Below are 20,316 nucleotides of genomic sequence, written 5' to 3'. Positions count from 1 at the left end.
TCAAAGATGTCGGCGTTCCGGATGTTGCGTCATTTTTGGCGCCAAAAGCATTTAGGCGCCAAAAAATGTGGGCGTCTTTTTTGGCGCCAAAAAATATGGGCGTCATTTTTGTCTCCACATTATTTCAGTCTCATTTTTTCATTGCTTCTGGTTGCTAGAAGCTTGTTCTTTGGCATTTTTTCCCATTCCTGAAACTGTCATTAAGGAATTTGATCAATTTTGCTTTATATGTTGTTTTTTCTCTTACATATTGCAAGATGTCTCACGTTGCATCTGAGTCAGAAGATACTACAGGAAAATCGCTGTCTAGTGCTGGATCTACCAAAGCTAAGTGTATCTGCTGTAAACTTTTGGTAGCTATTTCTCCGGCTGTTGTTTGTACTAATTGTCATGACAAACTTGTTAATGCAGATAATATTTCCTTTAGTAAAGTACCATTGTCTGTTGCACTCAACATCTAAGGTGCAGAATGTTCCTGATAACATAAGAGATTTTGTTTCTGAATCCATCAAGAAGGCTATGTCTGTTATTTCTCCTTCTAGTAAACATAAAAAATCTTTTAAAACTTCTCTCCCTACAGATGAATTTTTAAATGTACATCATCATTCTGATTCTGATGACTCTTCTGGTTCAGAGGATTCTGTCTCAGAGATTGATGTTGATAAATCTTCATATTTATTTAAAATGGAATTTATTCGTTCTTTACTTAAAGAAGTACTAATTGCTTTAGAAATAGAGGATTCTGGTCCTCTTGATACTAATTCTAAACGTTTAGATAAAGTATTTAAATCTCCTGTGGTTATTCCAGAAGTTTTTCCTGTTCCTAATGCTATTTCTGAAGTAATTTCCAAAGAATGGGATAAATTGGGTAATTCTTTTACTCCTTCTAAACGTTTTAAGCAATTATATCCTGTGCCGTCTGACCGATTAGAATTTTGGGACAAGATCCCTAAAGTTGATGGGGCTATTGCTACTCTTGCTAAACGTACTACTATTCCTACGTCAGATGGTACTTCGTTTAAGGATCCTTTAGATAGGAAAATTGAATCCTTTCTAAGAAAAGCTTATCTGTGTTCAGGTAATCTTCTTAGACCTGCTATATCATTGGCTGATGTTGCTGCAGCTTCAACTTTTTGGTTGGAAACTTTAGCGCAACAAGTAACAGATCATGATTCTCATGATATTATTATTCTTCTTCAGCATGCTAATAATTTTATCTGTGATGCCATTTTTTGATATTATCAGGGTTGATGTCAGGTTTATGTCTCTAGCTATTTTAGCTAGAAGGGCTTTATGGCTTAAAACTTGGAATGCTGATATGGCTTCTAAATCAACTCTACTTTCCATTTCTTTCCAGGGTAACAAATTATTTGGTTCTCAGTTGGATTCTATTATCTCAACTGTTACTGGTGGGAAAGGAACTTTTTTACCACAGGATAAAAAATCTAAGGGTAAAAACAGGGCTAATAATCGTTTTCGTTCGTTTCAACAAAGAACAAAAGCCTAATCCTTCATCCTCAGGAGCACTTTCAGTTTGGAAACCATCTCCAGTCTGGAATAGATCCAAGCCTGCTAGAAAGCCAAAGCCTGCTTCTAAGTCCACATGAAGGTGTGGCCCTCATTCCAGCTCAGCTGGTAGGGGGCAGGTTACGTTTTTTCAAAGAAATTTGGATCAATTCTGTTCACAATCTTTGGATTCAGAATATTGTTTCAGACGGGTACAGAATTGGTTTCAAGTTGAGACCTCCTGCAAAGAGATTTTTTCTTTCCCGTGTCCCAGTAAATCCAGTGAAAGCTCAAGCATTTCTGAAATGTGTTTCAGATCTAGAGTTGGCTGGAGTAATTATGCCAGTTCCAGTTCCGGAACAGGGGATGGGGTTTTATTCAAATCTCTTCATTGTACCAAAGAAGGAGAATTCCTTCAGACCAGTTCTGGATCTAAAAATATTGAATCGTTATGTAAGGATACCAACTTTCAAGATGGTAACTATAAGGACTATTCTGCCCTTTGTTCAGCAAGGGAATTATATGTCCACAATAGATTTACAAGATGCATATCTGCATATTCCGATTCATCCAGATCATTATCAGTTCCTGAGATTCTCTTTTCTGGACAAGCATTACCAGTTTGTGGCTCTGCCGTTTGGCCTAGCTACAGCTCCAAGAATTTTTACAAAGGTTCTCGGTGCCCTTCTGTCTGTAATCAGAGAACAGGGTATTGTGGTATTTCCTTATTTGGACGATATCTTGGTACTTGCTCAATCTTTACATTTAGCAGAATCTCATACGAATCGACTTGTGTTGTTTCTTCAAAATCATGGTTGGAGGATCAATTTACCAAAAAGTTCATTGATTCCTCAGACAAGGGTAACCTTTCTGGGTTTCCAGTTAGATTCAGTGTCCATGACTCTGTCTTTAACAGACAAGAGACGTCTAAAACTGATTTCAGCTTGTCGAAACCTTCAGTCACAATCATTCCCTTCGGTAGCCTTATGCATGGAAATTCTAGGTCTTATGACTGCTGCATCGGACGCGATCCCCTTTGCTCGTTTTCACATGCGACCTCTTCAGCTTTGTATGCTGAATCAATGGTGCAAGGATTACACAAAGATATCTCAATTAATATCTTTAAAACCGATTGTTCAACATTCTCTAACATGGTGGACAGATCACCATCGTTTAATTCAGGGGGCTTCTTTTTTGCTTCCGACCTGGACTGTAATTTCAACAGATGCAAGTCTCACAGGTTGGGGAGCTGTGTGGGGATCTCTGACGGCACAAGGAGTTTGGGAATCTCAGGAGGTGAGATTGCCGATCAATATTTTGGAACTCCGTGCAATTTTCAGAGCTCTTCAGTTTTGGCCTCTTCTGAAGAGAGAATCGTTCATTTGCTTTCAGACAGACAATGTCACAACTGTGGCATACATCAATCATCAAGGAGGGACTCACAGTCCTCTGGCTATGAAAGAAGTATCTCGAATTTTGGTTTGGGCGGAATCCAGCTCCTGTCTAATCTCTGCGGTTCATATCCCAGGTATAGACAATTGGGAAGCGGATTATCTCAGTCGCCAAACGTTGCATCCGGGCGAATGGTCTCTTCACCCAGAGGTATTTCTTCAGATTGTTCAAATGTGGGAACTTCCAGAAATAGATCTGATGGCGTCTCATCTAAACAAGAAACTTCCCAGGTATCTGTCCAGATCCCGGGATCCTCAGGCGGAGGCAGTGGATGCATTATCACTTCCTTGGAAGTATCATCCTGCCTATATCTTTCCGCCTCTAGTTCTTCTTCCAAGGGTAATCTCCAAGATTCTGAAGGAATGCTCGTTTGTTCTGCTGGTAGCTCCGGCATGGCCTCACAGGTTTTGGTATGCGGATCTTGTCCGGATGGCCTCTTGCCAACCGTGGACTCTTCCGTTAAGACCAGACCTTCTGTCGCAAGGTCCTTTTTTCCATCAGGATCTAAAATCCTTAAATTTAAAGGTATGGAGATTGAACGCTTGATTCTTGGTCAAAGAGGTTTCTCTGACTCTGTGATTAATACTATGTTACAGGCTCGTAAATCTGTATCTAGAGAGATATATTATAGAGTCTGGAAGACTTATATTTCTTGGTGTCTTTCTCATCATTTTTCTTGGCATTCTTTTAGAATACCGAGAATTTTACAGTTTCTTCAGGATGGTTTAGATAAAGGTTTGTCCGCAAGTTCCTTGAAAGGACAAATCTCTGCTCTTTCTGTTCTTTTTCACAGAAAGATTGCTGTTCTTCCTGATATTCATTGTTTTGTACAAGCTTTGGTTCGTATAAAACCTGTCATTAAGTCAATTTCTCCTCCTTGGAGTTTGAATTTGGTTCTGGGAGCTCTTCAAGCTCCTCCGTTTGAACCTATGCATTCATTGGACATTAAATTACTTTCTTGGAAAGTTTTGTTCCTTTTGGCAATCTCTTCTGCCAGAAGAGTTTCTGAATTATCTGCTCTTTCTTGTGAGTCTCCTTTTCTGATTTTTCATCAGGATAAGGCGGTGTTGCGAACTTCTTTTGAATTTTTACCTAAAGTTGTGAATTCCAACAACATTAGTAGAGAAATTGTGGTTCCTTCATTATGTCCTAATCCTAAGAATTCTAAGGAGAAATCGTTGCATTCTTTGGATGTTGTTAGAGCTTTGAAATATTATGTTGAAGCTACTAAGTCTTTCCGAAAGACTTCTAGTCTATTTGTTATCTTTTCCGGTTCTAGAAAAGGCCAGAAAGCTTCTGCCATTTCTTTGGCATCTTGGTTGAAATCGTTAATTCATCTTGCCTATGTTGAGTCGGGTAAAACTCCGCCTCAGAGGATTACAGCTCATTCTACTGGGTCAGTTTCTACTTCCTGGGCATTTAGGAATGAAGCTTCGGTTGATCAGATTTGCAAAGCAGCAACTTGGTCCTCTTTGCATACTTTTACTAAGTTCTACCATTTTGATGTATTTTCTTCTTCTGAAGCAGTTTTTGGTAGAAAAGTACTTCAGGCAGCGGTTTCAGTTTGAATCTTCTGCTTATGTTTTTCATTAAACTTTATTTTGGGTGTGGATTTTTTTCAGCAGGAATTGGCTGTCTTTATTTTATCCCTCCCTCTCTAGTGACTCTTGCGTGGAAAGATCCACATCTTGGGTAGTCATTATCCCATACGTCACTAGCTCATGGACTCTTGCTAATTACATGAAAGAAAACATAATTTATGTAAGAACTTACCTGATAAATTCATTTCTTTCATATTAGCAAGAGTCCATGAGGCCCACCCTTTTTTTGTGGTGGTTATGATTTTTTTGTATAAAGCACAATTATTCCAATTCCTTATTTTATATGCTTTCGCACTTTTTTCTTATCACCCCACTTCTTGGCTATTCGTTAAACTGATTTGTGGGTGTGGTGAGGGGTGTATTTATAGGCATTTTGAGGTTTGGGAAACTTTGCCCCTCCTGGTAGGTAGGAATGTATATCCCATACGTCACTAGCTCATGGACTCTTGCTAATATGAAAGAAATGAATTTATCAGGTAAGTTCTTACATAAATTATGTTTTTTTCTAGAGAGATAAGGTCTAGAAAATGCTGACAGTGCCTGGTATATTTGAGGTAAGCCTGATACAGTGATTTAACAACGACTGCTTACAAGATAAGGGTAATATTCATGTTAATTCTCATATTACTTAGTGTAAAAACGTTTGCATAACTTACAGAAAAAACGTTTTTTCTCTGAGGGTGATAAATCTTTATTTGGGGCCTAGTTTTCCACATGGGTTGTTAGATTACTCCTAGGAGTACTTTTTTAAGGCCCTCTGACATTGAGTGCATGGTGGGAGGGGCCTATTTTCGCGCACTTTATGCACAGTTGATATTCAGACTGAGACATCCAGCTTCCCTAAAGGAGTCCTCTGGCATCTAGGACCACTATAGAGGGTTTTTTTTCCTGCAAAAATCGTGTTTAAGGGCAGGTAGGAGCCACAGCAGAGCTGTGGCAGTGTGTTTGACTGTTTTTTAACGGTTTTACCGTTTTTCTAATCCGGTTTGGGGCCTAAGAGGTTAATCATCTATTTGCAAGTGGGTGCAATGCTGCTTTGGTCTCTTATATACACTGTAAAAAATTCGTAGAGTTTACTACTTTTTAACACTGTTTTGCAGTTTATGTGGTAGTTTTTTTCTCTTAAAGGCACAGTACCGTTTTTGTTTAATTGCTTTTTCACATTTATTAAAGTGTTTTCCAAGCTTGCTGGTCTCATTACTAGTCTGTTAAACATGTCTGACATAGAGGAAACTCCTTGTTCATTATGTTTAGAAGCCATTGTGGAACCCCCTCTTAGAATGTGTACCAAATGCACTGACCTTTCTATAAGTTATAAAGACCATATTATGGCTTTTAAAGATTTATCACCAGAGGTTTCTCAGACTGACAAAAGGGAGGTTAAACCACCTAGCTCTCCCAATGTGTCAGAACCTATATCTCCCGCGCAAGTGACGCCAAGTACATCTGGCACGTCCAATGCGTTTACCTTACAAGACATGGCGGCAGTTATGAATCATACCCTCACAGAGGTATTGTCCAAACTGCCAGGGTTACAAGGAAAGCGAGACAGCTCTGGGGCTAGAACAATTACAGAGCTTTCTGACGCTTTAGTAGCTATGTCTGATATACCCTCACAATGTACAGAAGCCGAAGCAGGAGAGCTTCTATCTGTGGGTGACATTTCTGATTCAGGGAAGGCGTTACTTCAGTCTGACTCTGAAATGACAGCATTTAAATTTAAGCTTGAACACCTCCGCTTGTTGCTCAGGGAGGTTTTAGCGACTCTGGATGACTGTGACACCATTGTAGTCCCAGAGAAATTGTGTAAAATGGACAAATACTTTGCAGTGCCTGTTTCCACTGATGTTTTTCTAATCCCTAAGAGGTTTTCAGAAATGATTACGAAGGAATGGGATAGACCAGGTGTACCGTTCTCTTCCCCTCCTGCTTTTAAAAAGATGTTTCCCATAGATGCCGCTACACGGGACTAGTGGCAGACGGTCCCTAAGGTGGAGGGAGCAGTCTCTACCTTAGCTAAGCATACAACTATCCCCGTCGAGGACAGTTGTGCTTTCCTAGATCCAATGGATAAAAAATTAGAGGGTTTCCTTAAGAAAATCTTTATACAACAAGGTTTTATTCTCCAGCCTCTTGCATGCATTGCCCCAGTCACTGCTGCAGCGGCTTTCTGGTTCGAGTCTCTTGAGGAGGCTCTACAGGTGGAGACCCCGTTGGATGATATCCTAGACAGGCTTAAAGCTCTTAAGTTAGCCAATTCATTTATTTCTGACGCCGTTTTTCATTTAACAAAGCTAACGGCTAAGAATTCAGGTTTTGCCATTCAGGCGCGTAGGGTGCTATGGCTTAAGTCCTGGTCAGCTGACGTTACTTCAAAGTCTAAGCTTCTCAACATCCCCTTCAAAGGGCAGACCCTATTCGGGCCTGGACTGAAGGAGATCATTTCTGATATTACTGGAGGAAAAGGCCACACCCTTCCCCAGGATAGGTCCAACAAATTAAGGACCAAACAGACTAATTTTCGTTCTTTTCGAAACTTCAAGAGTGGCGCAGCTTCAACTTCCTCTACTGCAAAACAAGAGGGAACTTTTGCCCAGTCCAAGCCAGTGTGGAGACCTAACCAGGCTTGGAACAAGGGAAAGCAGGCCAAAAAACCTGCTGCTGCCTCTAAGACAGCATGAAGGAGTAGCCCCCGATCCGGGGCCGGATCTAGTTGGGGGCAGACTTTCTCTCTTCGCCCAGGCTTGGGCAAGAGACGTCCAGGATTCCTGAGCTCTGGAGATTGTTTCCCAGGGATATCTTTTGGATTTCAAAGCCTCATCTCCAAAGGGGAGATTTCATCTCTCACAATTATCTGCAAACCAGATAAAGAGAGAGGCATTCTTACTTTGCGTTCAAGACCTTCTGGTTATGGGAGTGATCCACCCAGTTCCAAGGGAGGAACAGGGGCAGGGATTCTATTCAAATATGTTTATAGTTCCCAAAGAAGAGGGAACTTTCAGACCAATCTTGGATCTCAAGATCCTAAACAAATTTCTCAGGGTCCCATCCTTCAAGATGGAGACTATTCGAACCATCCTACCTATGATCCAGGAGGGTCAATCTATGACTACCGTGGACTTAAAGGATGCTTATCTCCACATTCCGATACACAGAGATCATCATTGGTTTCTCAGGTTTGCCTTCCGAGACAGGCACTACCAGTTTGTGGCTCTTCCCTTCGGGTTAGCCACTGCACCAAGAATCTTTACGAAGGTTCTAGGGTCCCTACTGGCGGTTCTAAGGCCACGAGGCATAGCGGTGGCTCCTTACCTAGAAGACATTCTGATACAGGCGTCGACTTTTCAAATCGCCAAGTCCCATACGGACATTGTTCTGGCATTCCTGAGGTCTCACGGGTGGATGGTGAACGAAGAAAAGAGTTCTCTCTCCCCTCTCACAAGAGTTTTCTTCCTAGGAACTCTGATAGATTCAGTAGAAATGAAGATTTTTCTGACAGAGGTCAGGTTACCAAAGCTTCTAACTTCCTGCCGTGCTCTTTATTCCACTTCTCAGCCGTCAGTAGCTCAGTGTATGGAAGTAATCGGCTTAATGGTAGCGGCAATGGACATAGTTCCGTTTGCCCGCCTACATCTCAGACCACTGCAACTTTGCATGCTCAATCAGTGGAATGGGGATTACACAGATTTGTCCCCTCTGCTAAATCTGGATCAGGAGACCAGGGATTCTCTTCTCTGGTGGCTATCTCGGGTCCATCTGTCCAGGGGAATGAGTTTCCGCAGGCCAGAATGGACTATAGTGACGACAGATGCCAGCCTTCTGGGCTGGGGCGCAGTCTGGAACTCCCTGAAGGCTCAGGGTTCGTGGACTCAGGAGGAAACCCTCCTTCCGATAAACATTCTGGAACTAAGAGCGATATTCAATGCTCTTCAGGCTTGGCCTCAGCTAGCTGCGGTCAGGTTCATCAGATTTCAGTTGGACAACATCACGACTGTAGCCTATATCAACCATCAGGGGGGAACAAGGAGCCCCCTGGCAATGTTGGAGGTTTCAAAGATAATTCTATGGGCAGAGGTTCACTCTTGCCATCTCTCAGCTATCCATATCCCAGGAGTAGAGAACTGGGAGGCGGATTTCATAAGTTGGCAGACTTTTCATCCGGGGGAGTGGGAGCTCCATCAGGAGGTATTTGCCCAGTTGATTCAACTATGGGGCAAACCAGAACTGGATCTCATGGCATCTCGTCAGAACGCCAAGCTTCCTCGTTACGGGTCCAGGTCCAGGGATCCCAAGGCAGCGCTGATAGATGCTCTAGCAGCGCCCTGGTCCTTCAGCCTGGCTTATGTGTTTCCACCGTTTCCTCTGCTCCCTCGTCTGATTGCCAAGATCAAGCAGGAGAGAGCTTCAGTGATTTTGATAGCTCCTGCGTGGCCACGCAGGACTTGGTATGCAGATCTGTTGGACATGTCATCCTTTCCACCATGGACTCTGCCGCTGAGGCAGGACCTTCTACTTCAAGGTCCTTTCAAACATCCAAATCTAATTTCTCTGCGTCTGAATGCTTGGAGATTGAACGCTTGATTCTATCAAAGCGTGGTTTTTCTGAATCGGTCATTGATAAATTAATTCAGGCTCGAAAGCCTGTCACCAGGAAAATCTATCATAAGATATGGTGTAACTATCTTCATTGGTGTGAATCCAAGGGTTACTCATGGAGTAAAGTCAGGATTCCTAGAATCATATCCTTTCTCCAAGAAGGATTGGAGAAGGGATTGTCAGCTAGTTCCTTAAAAGGACAGATTTCTGCTCCTGTCTATTCTTTTGCACAAACGTCTGGCTGAGGTTCCAGATGTTCAGGCGTTTTGCCAGGCTTTAGTTAGAATCAAGCCTGTGTTTAAACCTGTTTCTCTGCCATGGAGTTTAAATTTAGTTCTTAAAGTTCTTCAAGGGGTTCCGTTTGAACATTTGCATTCCATAGATATTAAACTTTTATCTTGGAAAGTTCTGTTTTTAGTAGCAATCTCCTCGGCTCGAAGAGTTTCAGAGTTATCTGCTTTACAGTGTGATTCACCTTATCTGATTTTCCATGCAGATAAGGTAGTTTTGCGTACTAAACCTGGGTTTCTTCCAAAAGTAGTATCTAATAAGAATATCAATCAGGAAATTGTTGTTCCTTCATTATGTCCTAATCCTTCCTCAAAGAAGGAACGTCTTTTACACAATCTTGATGTGGTTCGTGCTTTAAAGTTTTATTTACAAGCTACGAAGGATTTTCGTCAAACTTCTGCTTGGTTTGTTGTCTACTCTGGATAGAGGAGAGGCCAAAAGGCTTCAGCAACTTCTTTCTTTTTGGCTGAGAAGCATAATCCGCTTAGCTTATGAGACTGCTGGCCAGCAGCCTCCTGAAAGAATTACAGCTCATTCCACTAGAGCTTCCACTAGGGCTTCCACATGGGTTTTTAAAAATGAGGCCTCTGTTGAACAGATTTGTAAGGCGGCGACTTGGTCTTCACTTCATACTTTTTCTAAATTCTACAAATTCGATACTTTTGCTTCTTCGGAGGCTATTTTTGGGAGAAAGGTCTTACAGGCAGTGGTGCCTTCCGTTTAAGTTCCTGCCTTGTCCCTCCCTTCATCCGTGTCCTAAAGCTTTGGTATTGGTATCCCACAAGTAATGGATGAACCCGTGGACTGGATACACCTTTACAAGAGAAAACAAAATTTATGCTTACCTGATAAATTTATTTATCTTGTGGTGTATCCAGTCCACGGCCCGCCCTGTCATTTTAAGGCAGGTGTTTTTTGTTTTTAAACTACAGTCACCACTGCACCCTATAGTTTCTCCTTTTTTCTTGCTTGTCTTTGGTCTAATGACTGGGGGTGGCAGTTAGGGGAGGAGCTATATAGACAGCTCTGCTGTGGGTGTCCTCTTGCAACTTCCTGTTGGGAAGGAGAATATCCCCCACAAGTAATGGATGAACCCGTGGACTGGATACATCACAAGAGAAATAAATTTATCAGGTAAGCATAAGTTTTGTTTTTTACCTCTGTGATTACCTTGTATCTAAGCCTCTGCAGACTGCCCCCTTATCTCAGTTTTTTTTGACAGACTTGCTTTTTAGCCAATCAGTGCTGAATCCTAGCTAACTTCACGTGCATGAGTTCAATGTTATCTATATGACACACATGAACTAATGCCCTCTAGTGGTGAAAACCTGTCAAAATGCATTCACATAAGAGGTGGCCTTCAAGGGCTAAGAAATTAGCATATGAGCCTACCTAGGTTTAGCTTTCAACTAAGAATACCAAGAGAACAAAGCAAAATTGGTGATAAAAGTAAATTGAAAAGTTGTTTAAAATGACATGCCCTATGTGAATCTTGAAAGTTTATTTTGGACTAGACTGTCCCTTTAATTAATCTGGGTAATTGTGCAAATTAGATATACAATATGTCAGTGTTTGCTATACTGTGTCTGATTATAGAATCCCCTTATGAATACCTCATAACAGCAAAACAGAAACCACTTCTGGACAGCTGTTTTGAGTTTAATAACTTTCATCAGCAGAAGATAGGTTTGTTTTGCTGCTTAGTGAAGCTTATTTCCAGGGAAAAAAACAATATTCATTTAAAGGGGCAATAAACCTTAAAAATGATTTTAATGCTAACATTATACATCAAAGTATTGCAGCCATATTTTATTATAAAGTCCAGTTTTTCAGACCGCCGCTCCTTGCACTACTGCTCACGCCTTTAAACTCAATGTAGCTCGCTCCCGCTCTGGTTTGGTAGTGGGAGCGAGTTACATTGAGTTTAAAGGCGCTATCGGGCCAGCTGTGAGTAGACAGCTGCCCAGATGCGCTTAAGAAAAAAAACAGACCTGCTCAGTAGAGCAAGGAGCGGCGGTCTGAAAAACTGGACTTTATAATAAAATATGGCTGCAATACCTTGATGTATAATGTTTGCGCTAAGATAATGTTATATAATTATGCTCTATGTGCAGAATTATATAACATTATTTTTTATGTTTACTGCCCCTTTAAGTTATGGAGTGATGAAACGGTGAGATTAAAATCCTCCATTACATAGCAAGTATCCCCGTATGCATTCCTGCGGAAGTAGTCAGTATACATTTGTTTTTTTTAGACCTGTGCATTTAGATATTTCGTTAGTATCCGAACGCGGAACTAGGCGGCAACTTGTGCCGTTCAGCTCTTTTCAGAGCCAGATTTAATTTTTGTCAAATATCACCACACTAAGATCTGGATTGGTACTGATCTTAGTGTGGTGATCTTTCACAAGATTAAATCCGGCTCAGAAAAGAGACAAACTTCATGAGTTGCTGCCTACTTCTGCATTTGGATCCTAACGAGCTAAATGCTCATATCTAGTTTTTTTTAATAAATATAAATACTCATTGGTTTAGGGGTGTTCTGGCATGTTCACAATCTCGCTATGTTGGTGATGTCAGAGTATTTCTGAGTAAGACAATCCTTTGGGTAAGTGCCAAATAATTAAAGGGACAGTCTAGTCAAAATTAAACTTTCATGATTCAGATAGGAATGCAATTTTTAACAACTTTCCAATTCACTTTTATCATCAAATTTGCTTTGTTCTCTTGGTATTCTTAGTTGAAAGCTAAACCTAGGTAGGCTCATATGCTAATTTCAAAGCCCTTGAAGGCCACCCCTTATTCCAATGCATTTGGCTATTTTCACAGCTAGAGGGCGTTAGTTCGTGTGTGACATACAGATAACATTGGAGTTACAAATGAGAGGGCACTGATTGGCTAAATGCAAGTCTGTCAAAAGAATCACAGAGGTAAGAAGGTAATCACAGAGATAAAAAGTATAGTAACCCCTTTAGGACCAAGCACATGCTATGTACGTCCTCAAAAAAACAACCGTTAAGGACCAAGGACATACATAGCACGTCCTCCGTGAGCGCTGGAAGCGATCGTGATTGCTTCCACCTGCTCTCAGGGTATTGCAGCGATGCCTCGATATTGAGGCATCATGGAATACCCTTTAGGTACCTACAGATCCACTCTCTGCTTCGGCCAGCGGTGGTGCCGATCGCTGGTGGCGTGGGAAGGTTTGGAGGTGGGTGGGCGGCCCATCGCTGAATGAGGCGGGAGGAGGGAGGGAAACCGGTCTGCAGGGGGTGTAAAGTGGGGGCGGAAGCGGGTGGAACCCTACTCCACACTACGACACCAGCACTGAGTCGGGAGGATTGTGAAGGATGAGAGGGGGGTCCTATGTAGGATCCGTGCCTACTATGGGATCTGAGAGGGGGCTATGTTTATGAGGGGGGGCAGCTACACTACAGAAAATAGTGGTTTATTTATTTTATTTAAAAAAAAATGACTATTTTATTGCAAACTGGGTACTGGCAGACAGCTGCCAGTACCTAAGATGGTGGCAAATAGGTGGAGGGGGTTAGAGAGCTGTTTGGGGGGGGGGGGGGGTTCAGGAAGGTTGGGTGTTAAGGGGGGATCCTACACTGAAGAAATTGTATAATAAAAAAAAACCAACTTATTTTAGTACTCAAACTCACATTTCTGCTTTCATGATTGAGATAGAGCATGCAATTTTAAACCACTTTCTAATTTACTTCTATTATCTAAGTTGCTTCATTCTCTTGATATCCTTTGCTGAAAAGCATACCTAGATAGGCTCAGTAGCTGCTGATTGGTGGCTGCACATAGATGCCTCGTGTGATTGGCTCACCCATGTACATTGCTTTTTCTTCAACAAAGTATATCTAAAGAATGAAGCTAATTAGATAATAGACGTAGATTGGAATGTTGTTTCAAATTGTATTCTCTATCTGAATCATGAAAGAAAATTTTTAGGTTTAGTGTCCCTTTAAGATGGCGGTGTGAGGTGGGGGAGGGAAGAGAGCTGTTTAAGAAGGGTCAGGGAGGGATCAGGGGTTGGGATGTGTCAGGTGGGAGGCTGATTTCTACCCTAAAGCTAAAATTAACCCTACAGCTACATAATTAACCCCTTCACTGCTGGTTATAATACAAGTGTGGTGCGCAGCGGCATTTAGCGGCCTTCTATTTACCAAAAAGCAATGCCATATACGTCTATTTCTGAGCAAAGGTGATCCCAGAGAAGCATTTACAACCATGTGTGCCATAATTGCACAAGCTGTTTGTAAATAATTTCAGTGAGAACCTAAAGTTTGTGAAAAAGTGAACGTTTTATTTTTTTAATTTGATCGCATTTGGAGGTGAAATGGTGGCATTAAATATACCAAAATGGGCCTAGATCAATACTTTGGGTTGTCTACTATAAAATATATACATGTCAAGGGTTATTCAGGGATTCCTGACAGATATCAGTGTTACAATATAACTATCGCTAATTTTGAAGAAAAAAAAATGGTTTGAAAATAGCAAAGTGCTACTTGTACTTATTGCCCTATAACTTGCAAAGAACATTGGGTATTTCTAAACTCAGGGCAAAATTTAGAAAACTATTTAGCATGGGTGTTTTTTGGTGGTTGTAGATGTGTAAGAGATTTTGGGGGTCAGTTAGAAAAAGTGTGTTTTTTTTAAAAAAAATTGTTTTTAATAATTTTTTTATTTTTTTTAAGTGAGATTTTTTTTTTAAGGTATTTAGCGTAACAATAAGATTACTGTAATGATATACATAACATCTCTGATATGTAACAGCCTGTACATATACAACATAAAAGAAAACAATGTCACAAAATACAGACATCCTCATAGGTAACATATCTTAATCACATATAAATACCCAAACTAAATGTTGAAACCCAACTAATCAAGCTTGATGTGTATACATAATATTTCTGCTGGGTTTTGATACCTATTTTTTAGTTTTATATAATTAAGCAAGCAAACCTCTCAAGTAAATTAGTTCGCCTAATAGTGTGATATCTAAAGGCAATTTGTAAAAAATGGATAAGAAATTATCATGTTAATTGTAGGAGAGGATAATCTAATTTAACTTCATTACTTAATGAGTGGTCAGAGAAGACTATATATCTCCAGAAACATCTTAGAATTATCACAGAGGGAACTCTATGCATAGTAACCTTGTTTCAAATAAGATAAAATAATGGCACATTAGATCTCCCTATTTATAAACCATGAAGCTTTTGGGACAGTATGAGATAAGCTTTATTAAGTAAAAGATATATTAACGATAGGTTCTATTAAGACTTATTACATGTAATTTACATCTCTGTTATACTCCTCATAGCTCAATAAATATCTGTAACCCCATTTGTGGAGATAAATATACGCCCTGTATGTTGGGGAAAAACTTTATACAAAGCTAACTATTTGAGGAGCGTCACCATATAGATGTTCATAGGGGAGCTGTCGTGTGTGTATATGTGTATGTATATGTATGTATGTATATATATATATATATATATATATATATATATATATATATATATATATATATATATATATATATATATATATATATATATATATATATATATATATATAAACATTTTAGGATCCCCATCATAGAAGCGGAACACCCACCACTAGGGGCTAATATATGTAGTCTAGCTCAGCGAACCTAATTATATATAGAAGTACATGTTTAGTAGGCTAGAGGAGATCTTTATATATTCTTAAAGGCGAGCCCAGACACACACATGATATCGCCCCTTATTTGCAAACTATGAACCATAAACATAAGGTTGTGTATAATATAAGCAACAACATAGTTATGTATGCAGTTATAAGATCCAATGATAAGATATAAAGGACTTCTATTGAGGCTTAGTATGTTTCAGGTATATACTGTACACCTCTTAAATTAGATAAGTAGAATATCTACCACCAGAGATTAGTAACTGTAGTCTGACTCAGTGATCCCAGTTATATATAAAAATACACCCTCAGCAGACTTGGTAGAATCTGCATGCAACATTAACAGACCTAATTACATATCTGTTATTACAAATTACTTGCAAAATGCTAACACTAAGCATAAGGTTATGAAGAAGAAATAAAAAAGTGACATAGTTATGCTTGTAACGATGAGGATCCATAAACCCAATTGCACACCCTCTACTAGAGTATCCAAAACCCACAACAGTCAAGGAATCCGATGCGAGTATGGGAAAGCATGGCATCCACTGCATAGCGTCCAGCACTACCCAACTCCAACTCTTGTGCAGCGATTAAGAGGTAAGTAGTACACAACTTGTAATGTTATACAGCCAGATGCATAGTCCCCAGATCCGCAACTGTTTACTCGACAGTAGCTCCAGACTGTAGTCGCTCCACTGCACGCTGCGGGCTAGAATCCTCAACACTTCTAGGTACCTGGTGATTGCTGAAAATCTCCTTTCCTTCATGGTTGCTAAGCCCTCGTTATCCCTGCGGGGACCGGCCACATCCCTTCCCAGGGGAGCCGAGGGTAACAATGAATGATCTGTGTGCTGTTCCTCAGGAATGATTCTTTTAATTAATTTAGATTGAGGCGTTTGATTAGGGCTGTGCGACACAGCATGTGAGGTCGGTCCAGGTCGCGGATCTGCAGATTTATCAGACCATGCAGTGTCTGCATTCACCTGAATGTCTCCTTGCACTTTAGGCAGTGAGCCCACCGGGCTCGATGCTCTGCAAATGTCTCTAAGATCTGTAAACCTGTAATCTATTAGTTGATCCAAGGCCTCCAGTTTAGCTTGCAATATAGCATGAAAGTTCTCCATATTATTAGCTTTATGTAATGTTCTGGCTTGCGTTGTAAATTATAGCAGATTAGTACTGCTCTACTCGGGTAGTTTGGGTACCCGAGGGGGGTGGTGTATGTGTGTGATAGTATTGCGGCCTACCTTCCAGGTTCTATCTGTTTGAACCCACCAGGAGATATCATAAAAATTGAGGTGTCATTCAGCTCCCTTTCTTCTCCAATGTGAACTTAATAAATTTCAGTGCAGGATGTTGAGTTTGAGACGAAATATTCAACACATTTTTAAATTCACTTGAGGAGCTTCATGACGTTGCTGCTGATCATGGCCGTGATCAAGACACGCCCCCATTGTTTCATATTTTATATATTTTTTTTTATAGTAAATTATAAGATATGAAAATAATGTTCTCTTTACTAAGTCCATTTAATGGCGAGAAAAACGGTATATAATATGTGTGGGTACAGTAAATGAGTAAGAGGAAAATTACAGCTAAACACAACACAGCTGAAATGTAAAAACAGCCCTGGTCCTTAAAGGGTCAGTCTAGTCCAAAACAAACTTTCATGATTTGGTTAGGGCATGTAAATTTAAACAACTTTCCAATTTACTTTTATCACCAAATTTGCTTTGTTCTCTTGGTTTTCTTAGTTGAATACTAAACCTAGAAGGTTCATATGCTAATTTCTTAGACCTTGAAGGCCGCCTCTTAGCTGAATGCTTTTTGACAGTATTTCACCACTAGAGGGTGTTAGTTCATGTGTGTCATATAGATAAAACTGTTCTCACGCACTTGGAGTTACCTAGGAGTAAGCACTGATTGGCTAAAATGCAAGTCTGTCTAAAGAACTAAAACAAGGGGGCAGTTTGCAGAGGCCTATATACAAGGTAATTACAGAGGTAAAAAGTATATTAATATAACAGTGTTGTTTATGCAAAACTGGGGAATCTTTTAAAACAATAGCAATTCTGGTGTAGACTGTCCCTTTAATTGTATTATCTTCACTTTCACGCATCATTTAATTTATTTATATTGTCCCTGTGTGTGACACTTTTCAGTGAGTGTTGATGACGTCACTAAAGAAGTGACACCTATCTGGTCTATAGAAAGACATTGTTTAGATTTGTCCCAGTTTATTGTTGGTTTGATTTTCAGGATCAATTTGAATTTGATGACGTTGCAGTTTACTTCTCAAAGGATGAGTGGGACTGTCTGAAAGATGAAGAGAAGGACATGTATAAAGACGTCATGATGGAGAATTACCGCACTCTCCGGTCTCTTGGTAAGAAACTAAACTCTAATTACTGGTAATAGCTCTTGTTTGAAAACTCATTCAAGAAAATCATTTTTATATATATATATATATATGACTCTAGATCACTATATGGCAGTAGTGCTTGGAACAGTAGTTTGTAAGAATTTGATACATATAGTTCTCTTTGATTAAAGAAGGGAAAAGGGGGAAAAAAAGGTTCACTATCGGAATCATGAAAATTACATTTTGACTTCCATATCCTTCTATACTTTTGAGATCATCATAACAAAAATTGTTGTGTTTTTTTTTTAAATTTTAACAGGATGTATCCAATGGAAACCTACAATTATAGCCAATTTCGAAAAAGGTGAAGATCCATACGTAAGAGGTGACCAGCAACCTTATACAGATGTGGTTTCTTTGACAACAAAAATAGGTGAATATATTTTTTTTATGACTCAATTACATAGATATGGATCTGAAGTTATTAAATATTACAGGTAAGGATGACTAGGAGAGAATGATTATAGGGTCCTGCACTTTACAGAGCTTTATTTCACAAATGGGAAAATTTATTAAGGTTGCAGGCAGACAAGTTCTGAAGTAGAAAACCAGTATGCCTGCAATCACCACAATACCATATTGTACAAGAGCTCTGTTGTGCAATCCAGCCACCTTTTCTCATGGAACCAGTCGTGCGAGAGCATGGCATGTCATCACCCGAGGTTGGATAGACTTATTTTAGAGGACCTCTATAGATGAAGTTGAGACTTTCTAGTCCAATGGATACTAGGACTCTTGTTCCAGCATAATCTGAAATAATGTTTAACATTTTAAAGAAATGTTGGAATATAGATGACATTAGAATTTTTCAACCAGAACAGTATGAAGTGGATAATCTCTTAGCCTTCCAAGCATCTTATTGGTGCATATGCCCCGTGCTCACACTTGCCTGTCAAGCATATTACTGATCATATACACCAGATAGACGCTATGTATACTCCAAAGAGTGGCACATGGGGGGTTAAACATTGCCATTCTCAGAGTTTAATAAAAAAAGGCCTATCTTCTATGAATACATCTATTGTATTGTGTAAAGTTCTGGAGAACATATATAAACTAGAACTTTCATGTGCTTAAGATGTATAGCTTACAGGAGAGAAGGGAAGGGAGACGCTATGATAGAAGCCTTCAAGTATATAAGTAATAAAAACAGCAACACCACAATAAGGCATCATGATCTCTAGTGAGCAGTAGATCGAGGAGTCATTTGCAGTAGCATTTCTTCATGGTTCATTCATAAGCCAGTAAAGATGGTAAGGACAGGACTGTAAATAAATTAAAAATGTAAAGGATAGTATGAAATAGGAAATATGGGCAGACTTGATTTAGCTCTTTTGCCCCTGTTACAGAGGAAGCAGTTTCTGCCCTTTCTTTCCTAAGATATGGTGAGTTCATGGTTTCATCAATTACTGTTGGGAATATCACTCCTGGCCAGCAGGAGGCGGCAAAGAGCACCACAGTCAAACTGTTAAGTATCACTTCCCTTCCCACAACCCCCAGTCATTCTCTTTGCCTTAGGTGCAAGGAGAAGGTGACGTTTTGGTGTCTGAAGAAGATGGGATTTTTTTTTTCACTTCAATCAAGATTTTATTATTTTGAAAGCCTGAGTAGGTTTACGCTGACCTTTCCTCTCAAGATTGGGCCTAGCCGTACTCCGTTAGTCTCTTCAGTAGGGCAGTGGTGGCTTTAAAGCAGTTAGGAACTTGTAAGGTGGGCCTTGCTGCATTTTCCTAACATGTTGCTGCCCTAGTATAGAAAGCCAGAGTAGGTTTATTCTGTCCTTTCTTTTTTCCACAGGCTGTGTGAGCTGTCCTCCTGCCGGACAGCTAGATGTGCAGGTAAGTGCCCTTTGTCTTCTGGGGCTAGGGGGCTGGCACTGAAGGGGTTAAAAGCTCTGCACTTATTGTGGGACCCAAAAAATCTTTAATGGAGGATGTTTTATGGCAGGGAGCAGGCACTGATCTTGTGACTGAAACAGAGGCTGTGATACCTTTTTAAAAGTATTTTTCCCTTGTTCTATTGTGTGCTGGATTTTTTTTAGCTAAGTGTCTTTATTCAAAAAATGTAAGACTCTTTGAGGACTAGTCGCTCTCAGTTTTCATTTTAGAGCAGTGTGCTCCGTTATTAATATCAGTCTCCTAGCATGTTAAGTTTAACTATGTCTTAGGATGGTTAAAGCATACAATGATTTATTTAGAGTCTTATGTTTGAAACGCTTTGCAATTGCGTTTTTTCATTACAAGCAGTCATCGGCTTCTGGTGTCGGGTTTAGATTTTTTTTGTGTCCGTACGCCATTTCAGTCTGCTACTACTTAAGAGTTTCAGACTGTAATTCATTGCGGGACTGTATAGAGAAGTGCACGCTTTCTCTTTTGGCTCTGTTGCGAGTCACGTGACCACTTTTTCTTAGCGGAGCGGCTTTCTCCTATTCACGTGAATAGTTAGTTCGGCAGGGAAATTCTGACGTTTTTTTTCTGGACTATTGTTTACTTTCAACAGTCATGTTTATGTAGAGACTGTTTTTTACATATTTTAAAGCCCAAGTTCTCTGAAGAGACGTTTATGTACATGCATGATTTCTTTTCTTTGTCTCTAATATAATTATGACCGGAGTGCTGTTCTTAAAGGGACAGTACATTATAATTTATTTTTTCTTTTAATTTCAATTTGGAGCCATGTCCCCTGTGATACGGTGGATATGTTTTATTGCCACCAGTTTGAAACATTTAATATGCATATTGAAGCACAA

At 40.0% G+C, this 20,316-nt stretch overlaps 1 protein-coding gene across 1 annotated transcript in view; it reads left to right on the top strand.

The window, feature by feature from the left end:
* LOC128667197 (zinc finger protein OZF-like) overlaps nucleotides 1–20,316 on the top strand; it is a 39,870-nt gene that overhangs the window by 12,901 nt on the left and 6,653 nt on the right. Inside the window, exons 3-4 of the mRNA XM_053722126.1 lie at nucleotides 17,405–17,531; nucleotides 17,827–17,940. Of these exons, the coding sequence (XP_053578101.1) occupies nucleotides 17,405–17,531; nucleotides 17,827–17,940 (241 nt within the window). The remainder of the gene's footprint in view (nucleotides 1–17,404; nucleotides 17,532–17,826; nucleotides 17,941–20,316) is intronic.

The sequence above is a fragment of the Bombina bombina genome, chromosome 7, assembly GCF_027579735.1.
Source record: "Bombina bombina isolate aBomBom1 chromosome 7, aBomBom1.pri, whole genome shotgun sequence".
NCBI classification, from domain to species: Eukaryota; Metazoa; Chordata; class Amphibia; order Anura; family Bombinatoridae; genus Bombina; species Bombina bombina.
Note: the sequence above shows the minus strand (reverse complement) of the source record. Positions and strands in the feature narration are given on the sequence as shown.